The 17183-nt window shown below is 36.9% G+C and overlaps 1 protein-coding gene across 10 annotated transcripts in view; it reads left to right on the top strand.

Annotated features, from left to right (window-relative positions):
* Nucleotides 1–17183, top strand: part of LOC5571706 (long-chain-fatty-acid--CoA ligase 6) — a 110920-nt gene that overhangs the window by 61767 nt on the left and 31970 nt on the right. The window contains exons 1-2 of one of the 10 annotated variants that reach the window (XM_021853673.1): nucleotides 5008–5076; nucleotides 5861–6040. The exons of 5 other annotated variants lie outside the window; for them this stretch is intronic. In XM_021853673.1, the coding sequence (XP_021709365.1) occupies nucleotides 5969–6040 (72 nt within the window). In that variant the 5' untranslated portion in view covers nucleotides 5008–5076; nucleotides 5861–5968. Of the gene's footprint in view, nucleotides 1–5007; nucleotides 5077–5459; nucleotides 5795–5860; nucleotides 6041–17183 lie in introns of those variants that run through there. 4 more of the 10 variants (XM_021853674.1, XM_021853671.1, XM_021853672.1 and 1 more) reach the window with 4 other exon arrangements.

Raw genomic sequence — 17183 nt, forward strand, 5'->3', positions numbered from 1 at the left:
AGGGATTTCCTCAAAGAATTCCACTGAGGTTTTCGTTATGTTTTTGTTTTCAGAATTTCTTTTGGGGATTTTTTTTAGGAAAATTTATCCGAAGTTTTCTTCCTGGAATTTCTCTGGAATATCCAGAATATCCAGAGATATCAAGAATTCCTCCGGGAATATCCTCTAGAACTCCTCCAAGGATTTTCGTCAAGAATTCCTCAAGAGATTTTCCATACCAATTTCTCTTAGAATTTCCTCCAGAAACTACTCTGGACATTTCTCCAGGAATTAATCCTGGGATTACCTCAAGGAATTCCTCTGAGGATTTTCTCCAAGAATTCTTCAGGGGCTTTCCAACAGCAATTCCTCCAGGGATTTCCGCCAGGCATTCATTATGAAATCCTTTCGAGGATTTTATCCAGAGATTTCCTCCATGAATTTCTCTGGGGAGATGAACCGGGAATTTCTCCGGAAATTTACTCCACTAATTTATTCAGGATTTCCTCCAGACATTCCGAGAAAAAATCCTCCGATAATTTCAAGAACTGCACCGGGATTTTTCTCCAATAATCCCTCAGGGGATTTCATCCAGGAATATCTTCCAGAAATTTATCCGGGGATTTCCTCCAGGAATTCCAGAGAATTTGTCTGGGAATTTGTACCAGGAATTTATTCGGAGATTTCTTCCAGGGTCCTCATCTGGAGGCCTTTTTAATTCCGGCTTTTTTCTGGTCGGCTTCCCTGAGCACATAGTATTTACGATTGCTATACGAATGTGAAAATAGCAACTTTGGCAATGAAAGCTCTCAGTTAATAACTGTGGAAGTGCTCATAAGATCACTGAGAAGCTGACTCTGTCCATGTGAGGTCGTAATGCCAAGAAAAAAAGAAGAAGAAGAAGAAGATCCAGAGATTTCATCGGGCATTTTGTCCAGGAATTCCTCTTAGAATTACATTAAGAAATTCTTCCGGGCATTTTCTCCATAGCTCCCTTCGAGGATTTTTCTAAAGTATTTATCCGTAGATTTCCTCCAGGGGGATTCACTCCAGGAACTTCTCCGGGATTTTCTCCAAGGATTTCCTCCGGGAATTTCAAGGATTCCTCCGGAGGTATCCAACAAAAACTCCTCCAGGGATTTTCTCCATGTATTGCTCAGGGGATTTCCTCCAAAAATTGCTCTTGAGATTTTGTCCATAGGTCCTTCAGGAATTCCTTCGGGGTTTCTATTAAAAATATTCCTCAGTTCCTCCAGCAATGACTTCGGAGTCTCTGCAGAAATTCCTTTGAAGGTTCATCAACATTTTCTCCAGAGTTCCTCATGTAATTTCTTCGCGATTCATCCGGGAATTTCTTCAGATTTTCTCGGGCAATGCTTTTGGAACTTCACCGGGATTTTTTTCGGATTTATTCTATAGTTCCTCCTGGATTTTTTTTTCAGAATTTATCCAGGAATTCTTCAAAATTCCTTTGGAGTTCAACTAAGAATTTTCGAGGAGTTACTTCTAAAAATTCTATACATTTCTATAGAGTTCCTTAAGAAATTTTTCGATAGTTTCTTCTTCTAGACGTCCTTTGGTTTTTCCAGATATTCCTCTGGATTTCATCAACCAATTCCTCCGAACTTTCTTCGGATTTCGACCGAAAATTCTTTTACCAACTCCTCTGGAATTCTTCCAGAAACTCCGGATTTCATCCGGTAATTCCGGAAAAGTTCCTTCGGAGCTCTACCGGGAATTTTTTCGTATTTTGTATTCAGTTTCTGCAGGAATATCTTCGGAGTTCCTTCAGAAACGCCTCTGGAGTTCCTCCAGAAACGTATCCGGAGTTTCTTCAGGAACGCCTCCAAAGTTCCTGTAGGAGTTGCTCAAGAGTTTTTGTACGATTTTGTCCAGAGTTCCTCCATGAATTCCTCCGGAAATTCCTTCAGAGTTCCTTCATTTCCTCCGATGTTCCTCTTTAGCTCCACCGGGAATATCTCAGCAGTTCTTCCGAAAAAGTTTCCGAAGCTCTAACTAGAATTCGTTCAGAGCTTCGGCTGAAATTCCTTTGGAGTTCAACCGGGTTCTCCTTGGGAGTTGCTACGGGAATTTCAGCAGAACTTCTTTCAAAATTTCTCCGGAATTCCTCCAGAAATTCTCGCTGGTAGTTCCACCAGCAATCCTGCCAGATGTTCGCTCAGGAAGGCTCCCAGGATTTCTGCAGGAATCGGAGAGTGTTCCAGGAATTCACCCGGGTATTTCTTCACAGATTCTTCGGGATTCCGTATAAACTGGATTCTGAGCACTCCGCCTTAAAGTTTTTAATAAACTTTAGTTTTATGCTGGTTCATTCCACTATTTGTTTGTTCTTGTTGATCACATTTAAAATGGGTCGAAAAAAATACAACAGTCGGTGCATTCGCGTGCGGTGTGGTCTAGTTTTACTGGTTCAATTTATTTTGACAGGTCCGTTTTTGGTAAAAAATGGACCACCGATGAAGTTGCCCTAAGGCTGAAGCAGTTCAAGTTGGTCTAAAATTTACTAATACAATTGTTATTGAATTACGTTTCTCTAATGGATCCAAATTACTTTTTTTCTATATTTCGAATTGGAATGTTATTGCTAAAACTTATTTGAAACCTGGATCTGAACTCAAAAGAGATGCATTGTTTTTTGTTTATCGTAATGATCGACTGGATAGAGGAAAACGTATGAAACATCAACTTTTTTTGTTACTTGAAACCAAGATTTTCGAAAGTTTGGGTGTTTTTGTTGAAACACAGCTAGGTGAATATACTTTCATAGCTGCCTATTTGCCTTTTCAATACTCTTGGCAGCAGGTTCATGTGCTTCAAACTGACTTGCGGAAATTGAGTAGCAATAAGTCAAAATTGTTTATTATAGGTGAGTTTAATGCCAAACATCGCTCATGACATAATTCGCAAAGCAATTCCAACGGCAGAATTTTATTTGATGAGTACTCTTCAGGATATTTCCGACTTCAATACCCTGATTCTTGTTTTTCCTCTCCTAGAAATCCTTCTGCGATTGATTTGGTCTTAATCGAATCTAGTCACCGTTGTAGCTAACTGGTTACTCACGCTGGTTTTGATTCTGATTATATCCCTGTTACATCTAAAATATCCCATGAAGCACATCCTATCAGCTCCACTTTCAATTATTTACGAGTCGACTGGAATACATGTTGCGATAGTATTCGATGTTAACATTTCATTTCAATTTCAACGCACTCATGACCCTGCTATGAAAATTATATGGCATGATTTGCAAAAAGAAAATTTAAATTCCTCAAAGTAGCATTTTGAGACCAATATAATTCAATATTTTGACATCTGGCTTACCACAGTTACCTAAGGGATATCAAAAATCTTTGTTTGCGGATGACACAGACCTCTCCGCCAAAATAATAGATTGCAAAAAAGTTGGATATATTTTTTCATGCTTGCATAAATGGTAGATATCTCCTAATGCTTCCAAAACTCAACTAAAAATATAATAATAACTAAAAGCTACTAATTTCTGTATAAAAATGTGATAAAATGGAATGGCAAGAGATTGTAATAAATGTATTTTCGATGAGTGCGATAAATATTATGTATTTTCATTAAAAATTTAACTTGGTCATTTTACCCGATGAAAGCTTTTTGAACGACTTTACCCTAGTGTTTTATCGGTAGAATCATTTCGCATTGGCAATGGCGCCAGATGAATCTGGTGCGATGAGGAGAGATGGTCACATTCTCTCCTCTATTCGCCCATCGTTGTCATTGACGCACACCTGTCCGGGTGATCTATCAAACAACCGCCGCGGTGAGGTGTAAGTGTAAAAGCCACACATCTGGGATATTTATCTCACGCCCGATGGGCGTAATTTTGGAACCGAAAATGGTCCATTTCCCGAAATTTACTGCCGGAATCTGATGCAGATGTGCAATCGCTGTGGTGGTTTTAATCGAGTACGATTGAGAAGTGTTGTTTAGTAAACCAACTCCGGCGGGAGACCGTTTACGAGTCACAGCGGTTTGAGGGGGAAACCCAAATATTTAACGCGTTGAGAAAATGTTATCGTTTTGAAAGGAGTGAAGCTATTATTGCAGAATAAACAACAACATCATTCTGATGGTTGTGAAAATAATCAACATTTCTTTGAAGGTGGATAGGCGGGCGGGTTACGATCGGTTCGTATTGAGATATTTTCATTGCAATCATACGTAGTTTGAGGAAACTATCTGATGTTGTTGATTATTTTGGAACGTCTTCAACCTTGAGTTGCTACTTATTTATAAATATATGAAGGTCAAGTAGACCGTACGCAGCTTCAATAAGCAGTCTCCAGGACCTTTAGTGATTATTTGGATAAGTCCCTCGACTTCACTGGATTTAACATTTTGCCGTTATAATTACGAATAGGAGGATTATTTTCATGATTTACAAGAATTAATTTATTCGAATGCGTGTCATGTTCCTAGTGTGATTTTGGCTGCATCGTTCCACAGTAATGCTCAATCATCTAATCCCCATCAGAACCTGCCAGCTGTCAAGCGGGACTACGTTTCGTTACGATTAAAACCAAGGATTACCGTTTAACATGTACACAACATCGTAAACCCGGTTTGTGTGCTCCCGACATATCTAAAACACCCATCACGCATTAGTAACCTACTGATTCACTAACCGATAGCTTCCAACAAACCGCGTAGTGAAGTGCGGTATCCACTTAGTAACTAACCCATGCAAATGCGAACAAATGACCCATTATAATCATCGGAGGGGGAAGCCGTGATCATCATGATGGCCATTTCTGAAAGATGATTACAAACAAACAACCGAACATATCGCGGGGAGCTTCTTTGATGAGAAACCGAACCAACGATGAAGCTTTCGAACCACCTTTTCGCGCAGGATCATCACGGGAAACGTGTGTGCGCAGACGAAGCACATATCGCATTCTTCGCTCGGGACAACCGAGACGCACACCAATCGACCGATCGCAACTCGACGCCGCTTGCGAAAGAAAAGAGATGATCAGTCAGTGAACCGAGCGAAGTCTTTTGAAGCGGACGCGTGGTGATTTTTCGATAGTGCCATATCTCGTGAGTGCACTGCGGGCACATTTTGGGGTATACAAGTGGTTGAGTGGCGGGTGAAACGTTGCAAAAAATTTCAATCACGGGACTGCTTTTGCCTTGAATTCGCACGCGAAGCAAAAATCCTGTGGATTCGGTTGAGAAGTGTACAGGGAATCAAAGGTGCTGATGTTCGTGTTTTTTTTTTGTTGTGGCTGGTGACAAAATTGAGAGCACTCGTCCTCTCTCTCCTGGTTAAGGGGCACTTGCTGAATTGGCCGACTGACTGAGTGACTGACTGACTGGCACTGACGGTTGATGAAAATAAATATAATAATAAATTTCTAAAAATCAGTACCTATATTTAGATTGTGTTTTTTCGCCTTGCAAAAAAACGGGTTAATTACCATTGGGTCAGTCAGTCATTATTGAAAAGCTCTTCGAGAAGGTTCGACCGCCGCGCGCGAACAATTCGTCAATTCGGATCGGTTTTCGATCGAAAAATTGATCGAAGAAGTGCGGGAAGAAGATTGGGAAATTAATGATAATGGAAAATTGCTGTTAAATAAATGGCGAAGGATGCAAGTTTTCAGAAGATCAGCGCCAGTAATTAAATACCAAAAGTAATCAATGCGATGAACTGAGTGGTTGATAGTGGGAAAGTCAGATAAACCACGCAGGCGTGAACTTGTGAAATTTCATTCAAAACAAAGAGTTTCTTTTTAGTCTCATCTAAAATGGTCAAGTGAGGAAATTTGTTTATTTTTTTTTTTTTGAATATATGAGAACGTCTTTGTTACAATTTCCGCAGTGCGATTAGAAGAATTCGTGTGAAATTTTGTGTTTTTAGCGCATCATAGGATACATAGTTGCAAATTAAACTAAGCAGAAAACAAAAGCTGATTTAAGTGGTAGAAAAATGTCATGCTGTGGAACGACGGATCCAATCCGTCCCCCGATTAATCCAGGCTTTCAAAGTGATGTTCTTAAGGTAATTAAACAAAAACTAGATGTTTTTCTCAGTTATTATGTTTCAGTAAGTTTGAAGAGAAGAAGCAGTCCTCTATGGCCGGACATCGGAAGTTTTTCTGAAACTAAGAGTTATATTGAAACTAACATCATAACACAATACCTATAAGATATTTATTAGTTTATACAAAAAAATACGTCTACCTTCACAGATTATTAACTCAGGTGCATGCTTTTATCTTCAATCCTATTGTTATGCTTTATTTACATTTTTTTCAGTTATGAACAACGGTTTCTAATTTCTTTTTGCAGATACTGTCTTATTATTTTTAACCGGCAGACTGTTATTATGGAAAAAGGTCCATGAGTACAGGGCTTATAATACAAACACCTTGAAATTGGTACCTCATCACGTTCTTAAGACGTAAACTGTATTTTTAAATAGTGAAATCAGATATCATTTCAAATGTTGGCTTTCCAATTGCACTTACTACAATAACGGAATTCGTGAAAATTTTGAGAGAATAGATCACACCCAAAATTTATTTGCAAAGGAATTATAAATTCAAGATTACTAATGATGTATGTGTTATATTCATTGTAATCAGCTCTGTGATAATTGAAAGTGAAACTAATAGGATTTCAATTAATTTATGCTTTTAGATCAATACACTATACTCGCATAATTTCCGGTGTCTTAAAAAGTTCACAAATGAATGAACTATTTTACAAAAAATTTAGAGTTGAATTTTGACCGATGGAATGATATGAGCATTCTTTTTTGATTGTTGAATGATCTATTTAAAACTAAATGTTCTATTATTTGTTTACTATACATGGCAGTGATTTGTATGGATAAATACTCCGTGGAAAATGATTTATTTTAAAGAATATTGTAACAGTCGTCAATATGGACAGTTTATTTTGAACATCATTTATGTCTGACTTCTAAGATGCCTATTGGTTCATTTTCATGACAGCGTTTAGTTTACATGTTACTTCAGATGAAATTTCAAAAGTTTGTGAATTTTCAATTTCAAAGCCGCCCAAAACAACACTCATTTTCATTTAGGCCTTTTTTTAATATTTTAACAATTTTCTAAAAAAATTCGTAGGGAAAATCTTTGGCGAAAACATCATTTCTAGAATTTTATGCGCTTTGGAGTTATACAAGTTTCACTAAAGCCAGCAATGTAACTTTTTTGGTACCGTAAAACGGGGTAACTTTGATAGTGCGAGACCCCCAACATATCAAACGAAATAACGAAGTTTCTGCCAATCAGTTAAGAAAAACGAATGCAAAAGTAAAGAGTACTAGAATTACACTTCGTGTCAAAACTATTTTTGTTGAAATCAAGTGCATTTGAGGATTTTTATGCAAATATTAAAAATATACAAGATTTTAGCATTTTTGCAACACTTACAAACATTCTGTTCTATGACCACTATTTGATAAAGTCATAATGAGTTCGTCACTTACCCATGACAGCCTAGTTATAGTAGAACATGAATTTGGTCTGAAATCTCTTAGCGAAACCCATTTTTACAAACTGGGATCATTTTTGTAATCTAAGTCAGAAATTTCCATATAGCTTTAAACGCCTAGAGGTATGCAACGCCCTATAAATGTTCCGTAATTCATTCAATCTTGTTCGATTTATACTCCATTATCAAAGTTACCCCAAAACAGAAAACCGACTTTCGATTATATGAAAAAATATATAGCCATTCAGAATAAATCTTTTGGCAATGTATCAAGTGCAATCGATAGCTAGGATGTCAGTACTTGTTTTAAAAATATAAATTGTAATTCTTTGAAACAGCATGCTAAAATATTGAAGTTTTCTTCGAAAAAACTATCAAAATTACCCCGTTTTACGGTATTTGTTACATAGAGAAATCCCAAAAATTGTCTTTCGTAATTAATGAACAGCCTCCCCATGCAAAAATGCACAGAAAAATAATGAACATTTTTATGAGAAGACAAGCTTCAAGCTTTGAGTGCTAAAATCTCTATATCTACTTTCTCCATATTGGACAGTTAAGGACTGTTCATTTTATAAAGTGGACACTTTGTTTATGCTATATCTTTTTTATTTATTGATAAAATCGTAATCGGTTTTCTGTGTATCGTTGACCTATTATTCTAAAATGCTATGAAAATATAAAATCTTTGAAAATGCTTTTGGTTGAAGAGCTAAATAGTTTTTACAAAAACTCTTAAAAAAAGCTGTCCGTCAAAGTTTAACATTATTTTTCGCAAAACAAAAATCCTTATTTTTATGAACAAATTGTATGTTTGTATCCTTTACTATTCTACTAAAGGTAAATCTTTAAAAATATCAATTATATTCCACCATTCTATGACATTAGGTAACTTTAGTGATTTACCCATTTATGGCCAAATTTGCTGATACACCATCCTTTCACTCCCAGCAAAAGAGAAAAGTAAAAAGCGTGTTCAAAACTAGTTTGGATTACTAAAGAAACTATATTAGTTAAACGAAAGCTAAATCGTGAGATTAAACTACAGTTTTAAGTATAAATTTTACTGTTTATGGTAGTTTTACTAAAAAGTCTCATACTTTTAAAATCATGTACGCATATTTATCAATCTACAGCAAATTGTAAACAGTTTTCCCCGAATTTTTCAATTGGTAATCTCAGATTAACATATTATGAAAATAATATGTGGAAAATAAAATCGATTTTATTACAGCAGTGTTGCCAATTTTGATGATTGTCAATGTACTTTGATAGGTCGTCTAAGAATAAAACAATTGTGTTTCTGTTGTGCTTTGAATGTGACGTGGGGACTTACTAAGTAACTCTATGAAGGCGTAAGTTATTTTTCATATTTATACTATATTAGGACTTCCGTCAGGACGTACTTTTACACAAAAAATTCTACTCATATCAATTCCCATCAAATTTAAAAAAAAAATCTTTAAAAATATACGGGAAAATTGATTCTATTATATCTGTAAAATTGTTGCTCCAAAAATAACTTGATTTTTTCCATCAGACTTCTGATTGATGATGCTTTCGAAGAACAAGCCTTTTTTGAAAATAGAAAATATAAATTATCGAATTTTCCAGCCAATTTCTTACAATCATTAATTTTGATAACCTCAAAAAGTCGACCGATCTAATCGTTGTTCCATATTCGTGTGAAATTTAATTATTTTGGAGAATTTTTATTATCACAACATTGTACAATACTAGTCGAACGATGTGCAAAAAACCGATTGAAATTTCATTGATTGATATGAAAGATACAGCATGCACAAGGTGTGCACTTTATAAAATGAACAGTCCTTACTAATATTTGTCCCACTGGCCATAAGGTTTACATAGAACATGGGATAAGTAGACGTAGAAGGGCAGTGTAGTAGCTGTATAATAATTACAGTGTCTTACCGATTTTGGCAAAAGGCGTGAATTTTATGTTGTCAAATCTGGCTGTTGCCAAATTCGGGAATTTTAAAAGGCTCTTGTTTATATCATTGTGATGATTAAAAATTTCAGAAAATGCATGGTAACTACTACAAAAGATATGAAAAATACCTTCTTCAGTTTAACTTTTAACCTATGAGCAGCTTGTACTGAGTATAATCACAATCTGAAAAGCACACTTGTTAAGCAAAACACAAGTGTGGTATTACTAGCAGTGATCATTTGCGAAAGTTTTCGAGTTCAAATGTATAACTACAGTCAACTCTCCACATCTCGATGTTCTATATCTCGATATCTCTCCCTATGTCGATGATTTCTTCGGTCCCTTCATTCTGCATACATTTTCACTCTCTGTATCTCGATATCTCCCTATCTCGATGTGTACATGGTTGATTTTTGTTCCAGTTTTTCTCTCCGTATGTCGATATTCCTATTATCAAAGATTACTAGACCCGATTTCACTGATCCGAAACAGTTCGGGAGCACGAATTGAAGTCTTTTTGTTTATTATTTTCTTGGTAACGGAGTGGTTTTCAATCTAGTATTCATTAAAAATGTCTCGATCTCTCCCTATCTCGATGGTCCCTTCAATATCGAAATGTGGAGAGGCGACTGTATGATGCAAGATCTAATTGAAAATAGCCTTCGAATTTAGGTGCCGTTGAGGATTGTTTCTGGTGAGAAATTTTAAATTTTTCTGGACACACATAGAGTGCAATTTTGTTTATAACACGGTTTTCTTATGCAATAGTAATGAAGAAAGTTGTCAATTGAAAATACTGGAAGTTTTCATAAATTATTATATTAAAATCTTAGTACAAGTGTTGTCAACCATTTTTGAGCTCAACTTTGATAGCTTTGATTGTAATAATAAAGACATGGATTTTTTGAACACGTGACCGATACAATTCCTCGATGTGTTCACTTAAAACTTTATAAACAAGTTACTGGGAGCTCCATATAGAATAACAAGCAGATTTCATGCGTATGGAGCCAGATCCTGCTCTTGGTTCTTCTTATAAGGTACTGAGCGCATATTTGGCCACAATATGCGTCGTATTGAAATGCTTCCGATAGCAAAGTTTCCCCGGGCCAAAGTGAATCATAGAAGTGCCAAAGCAGATCTGCACCCTATATATCTTGCAATTGTTCAGTTTGATTTTCAAACAATGCTTAATGGTCCGAATTAGAGATGGGCAAAACGGCTCATTTTAATGAACGGATCCGATCCGAATCACTCATTTCCAAGGACAGTTTTTTCGCTCAAAACCCAAGCAATGTTCATCATTTCACTTGCTATCTGTAATGCAATGATAGATTTTGAAGAGGATTTCTAAAAAAATGGAACAAAAAACTGCTTCTTAATTTTTGTTGATTGCTAATGATTGAATGATGGATTCTTGAGCCTTAATGTTTCGTGCAAAGTGTAGTTATGAGGAACATTTTTATGCGAAAAGAGTTACCCTAGTACTGTCGACATAGTTACCATGGAAATAAGTATACAGTAAGGTGCGGCCTATCTTTCGAAAGTTCTCAAAACCAAAAATTGGTATGCTCTTATAAAAAGAGAAACCTTAAAGTTTGAGCTAAAAATATTATAATTTAAAGGTTGTACAAGTGTCTTGAAGGCGAATTTGAAGTTTTAAAAAACGACCTTCAGTAAATTCACCATAACAATGCGATTTTCCAACCAATGTTGATGTTGTAGCACCATTCTCTTCAAAATAAAATGTATGAAAACATAAATTTGTCTAACATCAAAACTAGTCTTAGTAAAAATTAGCTTTTCCCATTTTTTTTCTCATTTCACAAAAAAAATCTGTTTTCGATCACAACTTCGTGAATACTCAACCGATTCCAAATATTTTTACATTCTTTTGAATGCATACAACACATTTCACTAAAAAATGATTTTCGCCTTTTTTATTTCACAAAATCTACCCAAAAACATGATTTTTTGTGAAACAAATCAAATTTCTTTGGATTATTTAAGAGTTTTCGCCGGGAATTGAATTTTTAGTAAAACTTAATTAACTCTTAAACGCATACAATTAGGGTTATAATGTCATGGGCAAAGTTTTTTCGTAACTTGCCTATTGTTGAACGAATCCTTGCCGTTTGTTGAACAGCCCGTATATTTCTTATGACGTGTTCGACAATTAACGTTAGTCGCTTAACAATTGACGAATTACCCTAGTGAAAGATTTTTCGCAGACAGTTTGAGCTCCGAGGGATTTGCAAAATATATAAAAATAACGAGTCTCACAAAATTTTATTGAACTAGAAGTATTGTATTGCAGCCATTCCATGAAAAACCGATCTAGTGGGTCACCGAATTCCGTGAATTTTGCTATTTTGTTCCTTATCCGAAATAAGGATGCACATGTTTTCAGATTTTCTGATTAGGGTGACCATTTCCGAAATAGAGTGCCCGGAAAAAATCGCGATTTTGCAAAATTTTTATTTAAAACAAAATATAACTTTTGAACCGATCGACTGATTTTCAATCTTTTTGGACGAAATGAGAGCCAAAAATGTTGACTATTCAGGAAAAATATAAAATTTCACGAACATCTTTTTTTTACAAGAAAAAAATCAATAATTTCGGATTTTTCGGTTCGCTTCTTTAAAATTTATGGAAGAGATAACATATTATCGTTTGTTTAAGAAAAACTACTTATAGAATTAATTAACTCATTACGCGAGGTAAAGATGGATAAATTATGGGAAAGTTATGAAAAAATCCACGTGTTCCGCTGGGAATCGAACCCAGGACTCTTGCGGATTAATATAAGCGTTAAATTAAACTTCAACACTTCACTTCACTTTTGCAAAAGAAAAAATAAAATAGTAAAAATCACTAGTAAGGCGAGTGAATACCTTTAAACTCTAATATGTTGCTTATCTTGACATATAGATCTATTTCGTCTGTGACTTATAGACTCGGGTAATCGACACTGAAGAAGTCTGAAAAAGTCGCAGACGAAATAGACCTATCTGTCAAGATCAGCAACATATTAGAGTTAAAAGGTATTTGCTCACCTTACTAGTGATTTCAGTTTTTTATATTTTCTTTTGCAAAACTGAAGTGAAGTGTTAAAGTTCAATTAGTTTTTTTTTATTAAATATGTGTAAAAAAAACTTATAAATATGACATGAGGTGGCAACAATATTTTTGGCTAAAAGTAAATATGAAACAGGCCCATAGCACAATTGTAGGAAGGACATAAGTTTGTTGATGAACATGATTAAAATTTCCCCGGTGATGAACGTGATTGTCAAACAAGCGTTTATTGCAGAACGAGAATCGTTGGAGCAAACATGCGGCAATGTTTGGCATCATGGCCCTACTGATAGCACCGACGGGGATCTGAAAAATATCTCCAGGCTTCCGGGAATATTCTCATGAACAGAGACATATGAATTTTTCTGTTTTCTAAAGCATTCATATTATGGAGATAACTTTTTTTAAGGAAACTAATTGAAAATTTCATGGTCGACTTCTCCAACTACTAACAGATTAGTTTCTTTTCTTCATGTAGGGGAAACCCAGGTATCATTTATTTCATTGTTGGCCTCTTAAGGTGCTTTCTAATCATTTTTTGTTACATTTACAGTGGGATTCCGTTTTTGGCTTGCTCCGTTTTTAGCATGCTCCATATTTGGCACTCCCCAATTTCGGCAACAAAATGGATCCGTTTTGGCAACATTTTTGAATACCATGAAAATTTGATTTTTTTTTTTTTAATGTTTTTGTGTCTGTTGCTTTGATCATTTGAATTGCGAGTCAACTACACACCGACTGCATTACAGAGCTCCATTTTCGTCGATATTTCCCCAAATCTCACTAGCTACTTACTCAAAATTTAAGCAATGTTCAAGGAAATCCATAATTGAACTACACTTGCTATCTGGATTGTGATGATAGATTTTTATGAGCGTTTCTTTAAATTTGAATAAAAAAACTGGTTTCACATTTTTGTTGATTGCTGATCATTGAATGATGGATTCTTCAGCCTCAAACCGTGATTCCCCTTATAGAATCCAAGATTGCCTGCCTAAAATGCAGTTAATTCGGAAATATTGACCACGATTGGTGGCACTTTTTGCTTCTATCTTGTATGAAAGAGCCTGGCCTAGATGAGATGAAATTTCAATTTGCAGTTTTTCAATCCTTCAATTAACAATTGTATCTATTATATCCATCGACTCACCCCATTTTCCGTACTGGTTCCCACCATCCATGGCGCCCAGCGTGGCCGTATCGCTTTCAAGACTTTCCTTCCTCGACAGACATATGTGTCATACACATATTTGCCAGGCGTGACGAATGATGATTACGATACCGAGGATATTCTAATTTTGTACGTGCCAATAGCGTTCCAATGGGTTGTAAGTGCTATTTTAGGACACTCCAACATCCCTTTCGTCAGCTTGCGGCTTGGGGCGAACTGCACATCGTCATAGTTGCTATGACTTGAGCTAATTTGAAAATAATTTTCGGACATCTATACCGTGAACAACTATAGACGTGTCATGCGGATGGGAACAAGGGTTACCGAGGGAGCAATTTTTCATGGTCTGTCAACTTTACAACTATTTACTCTTTTGACCATCATGGTATCATCTAAACACTTCACCGAATTGCTGGTTTGTTTATGACGGTGCTCTATCACTCAAGTGTATTAAGCCGCAAAGATGAGACGGCAGTATCCCACGATTGCAACTTTGTTGTTTGCTATTAAAAAGAGGTGAAATCCAGAGGATAGCTAGAATTAGAGTTTGTCGGTTGAATTGAACTGGCTACGCTCACTCGTTACTAATTTTAAGAATTTGATTTCTACGTGTGGGATGCGATGTGCATGCATTCCCGAAAAGATATTCAACGAGCATATATCAACAGGCAAATAAATTAATGCCAACTTAATTCGACCTTATAATTCAAACGTCTCGTGCAACAGCTTCCTGATTGTTTCTCGACTGAGTAAATGCATCCGCTCGATATTTGCTGTGGGGTGAAGCGGATTAGCCAAGCGTCGTTGCCATTGAGTATTCTCGAATCGTAGATTCGTACGGTGAATTAGTTCTGTCACTATGGGTTTGAGCTTTTAATTTTTTTCTTCGCACAAGATTCTAGAATGATTTGATAGCCATAGCGGTAAACGCGCAGCTATTCAGCAAGACCAAGCTGAGGATCGTGGGTTCGAATCCCACCGGTCGAGGATATTTTTCGGGTTGGACATTTTCTTGACTTCCCTGGGCGTAGAGTATCATCGTACGATACGATATACTAATGCAAAAATGTCAACTTTGGCAAAGAAGCTAATAACGGTGAAAGTGCTTTTTCAACACTAAGCTTAGAAGCAGGCTCTGTGCCAGTGGGGACCAGTTGCTGCAAAAATTCAACCCTTTCTTCTGATGTAACCTTTGGCTAGTGAAGGCACAACAAATTTCGGAATACATTTCTGCAAAAATTGGAACGTCTACGAATAATTCCTCTGGTGATATTCTTTAAGGACATTACCGAAGCCATCATATCTTCTGTATCAAGTATCCTGAAAATAATCCAGATACTTTTAGACGTGCAACACTACTCCGAATGTTTCAGAGCTGACGAACAGTTTGCATTCGCGAAAACCTGACTGTTCTGGCGAAAACTTGAAATAAATGCGGAGGTGTTGACAAAAAAACTGATGACGTTAATTTGCTCTTCCTCGCTGAACTTGGCCGCGTCGTCGTCGTCGATTCGTCCATCATCGCCCAACATCAGCGTCTGCGTCCGTCGCCGTCGTTTGTTTTCGTAACCATCAGCGAACCAAACAGCGGAGAACGTTTTGTTCTTCGGGCCGTGATGTTTGCTTTCTTTTTGCTGTATTCTTTAGTAGTCATTAGCCGGCGGGTGGAAATACTTTGCTACGGGATGTAGTTCACGATCAATGCCAAATCGTGGTGGCAAAATGAAACGACGCCACCTAAACTTTCACAGTGTTGATTGTGTTGTGTTCATCTGCGCGGGTGATTTGTAGAAATTCAATCCGTGCTCTTCAACTGGCACCCCTTTGTCGGAGGATGAGTTAGAAAATTTACGGCCCTGTCACCACCTCTTGGTGGTCGATTGCGATCTATTGTAGCGAACTTGGCCGATGGACAGGGGCTGCATTTGTTTGGTTTGGCAAATGGCATTCCGAGGACGGCGGCTGACTGTGGGATGGAATTGATTGCCGAGTAAACATCACATTGAACACGGGCGGTCCTTATTTTGAATTTGACAGCAGAACATGTAGAGTTCGAATTCATTTCAATATGGGACATGAAATGTTTCCACTTTTTTCTGTTATAGACTGCTCGATTACTTCAGATGAGGCAATTTGGCAGAAAGATCGTACACACAATTAGGAAACAAAAATCTACCTGGTTTTGCTGCCAAACCGCAAATTCCTTGCGACGAGCACTGGCTGTTGCTTTACTAGTGCACTTCGTCTACCGAAATGTCATGATCACATCACGTATCCTGTATACGTTGAATACAAGCTTATACCTACACCGCAAAATCAACAATCGCAGGCGTTCTGCGTTGTAGTGCAGATAGTAGGGTGACACAAAATAGCATTTTGTTAGCAAACTTGGGAGCTCCCCACACTGCAGTCTACGACAAATTTAGTCTAGCTTCAGGAACTTGCTCGGCCATGCATATTGGTCACCAGGCCCCGGAGATGTTCCATATTTTCCGAGGTCATGTCAAATGTCATTTTTTCTGTCGCTTTTCTTTTTATGCGGTGTGAAGTTGCATAGATATTTACAAGTATCCTAGAAACTAGAGCTTATCGGAAGTTGAGCGCCGCCGGACGCATTAGGATTCTTTGAAAATCTTCAAAAATATGACCATTTACGTAAAACTGGTTCCACATTTTCGGTCAGTCATGTTTGTATTTTTAATCATGTATATATTATCTAGAGATATATCCAGCTGGGCATCAAACGTCAAAATGATGCTTCCAGCAGAATATTCAGAACCATTAGATGCACTGACCACTTTATAGTAGGTTCCAGGTGCTCTGGGGGAAGTGGCCAATTAGAAACATACCTGGAACCATATCAATATATCAATATGAACCACCGGTTGCCATGACCATTGTATAGTAGGTTCCGAATGGTCACATAGTAGGGGATGTGGTCATGTTTCGAATTAGTCACTTCTCTAGGGTTCCATGAAATCGTCTATAAACAGTTATTACATATTATGGTTCTGGAAATGCTCTACATCCTCCAAGGCACATGAAGTCTATTGCACGGTAGATGGTGATTCTAAAACTGCTTCCAGAAGCATTAATTTAAAAATATTAAAGCTTGCTATGATTCCGTATATGTGCGAAATTGGTCACTTCCATCGAGGTACCTAGAACTTACTATACAGTGGTCATAACAACCTGTGGCTGGAAGTGCTTTCGATAGCACCACTTTCTAAAATCGTGATATTCTATACCCGGTGGACCCCTCATACGCCATCTAGCTAATCAGTTAATCAATTAAGATATTTCTTCACGTGATATGTTTACCTTGGGACACATAGCAAGCTTAGTGGCATCGTATAGAGGAAATATATAGCTTTCATATGAAGCTAAAAAAAAATTAACGGTCATTTTGAATTTGGCTGCCATTGTGAATTTCATCAGTACCGTTTTTTCACCATTAGCGCACCTTTCGTTTTG

The sequence above is a fragment of the Aedes aegypti genome, chromosome 3 (genome assembly GCF_002204515.2).
Source record: "Aedes aegypti strain LVP_AGWG chromosome 3, AaegL5.0 Primary Assembly, whole genome shotgun sequence".
NCBI lineage: Eukaryota > Metazoa > Arthropoda > Insecta > Diptera > Culicidae > Aedes > Aedes aegypti.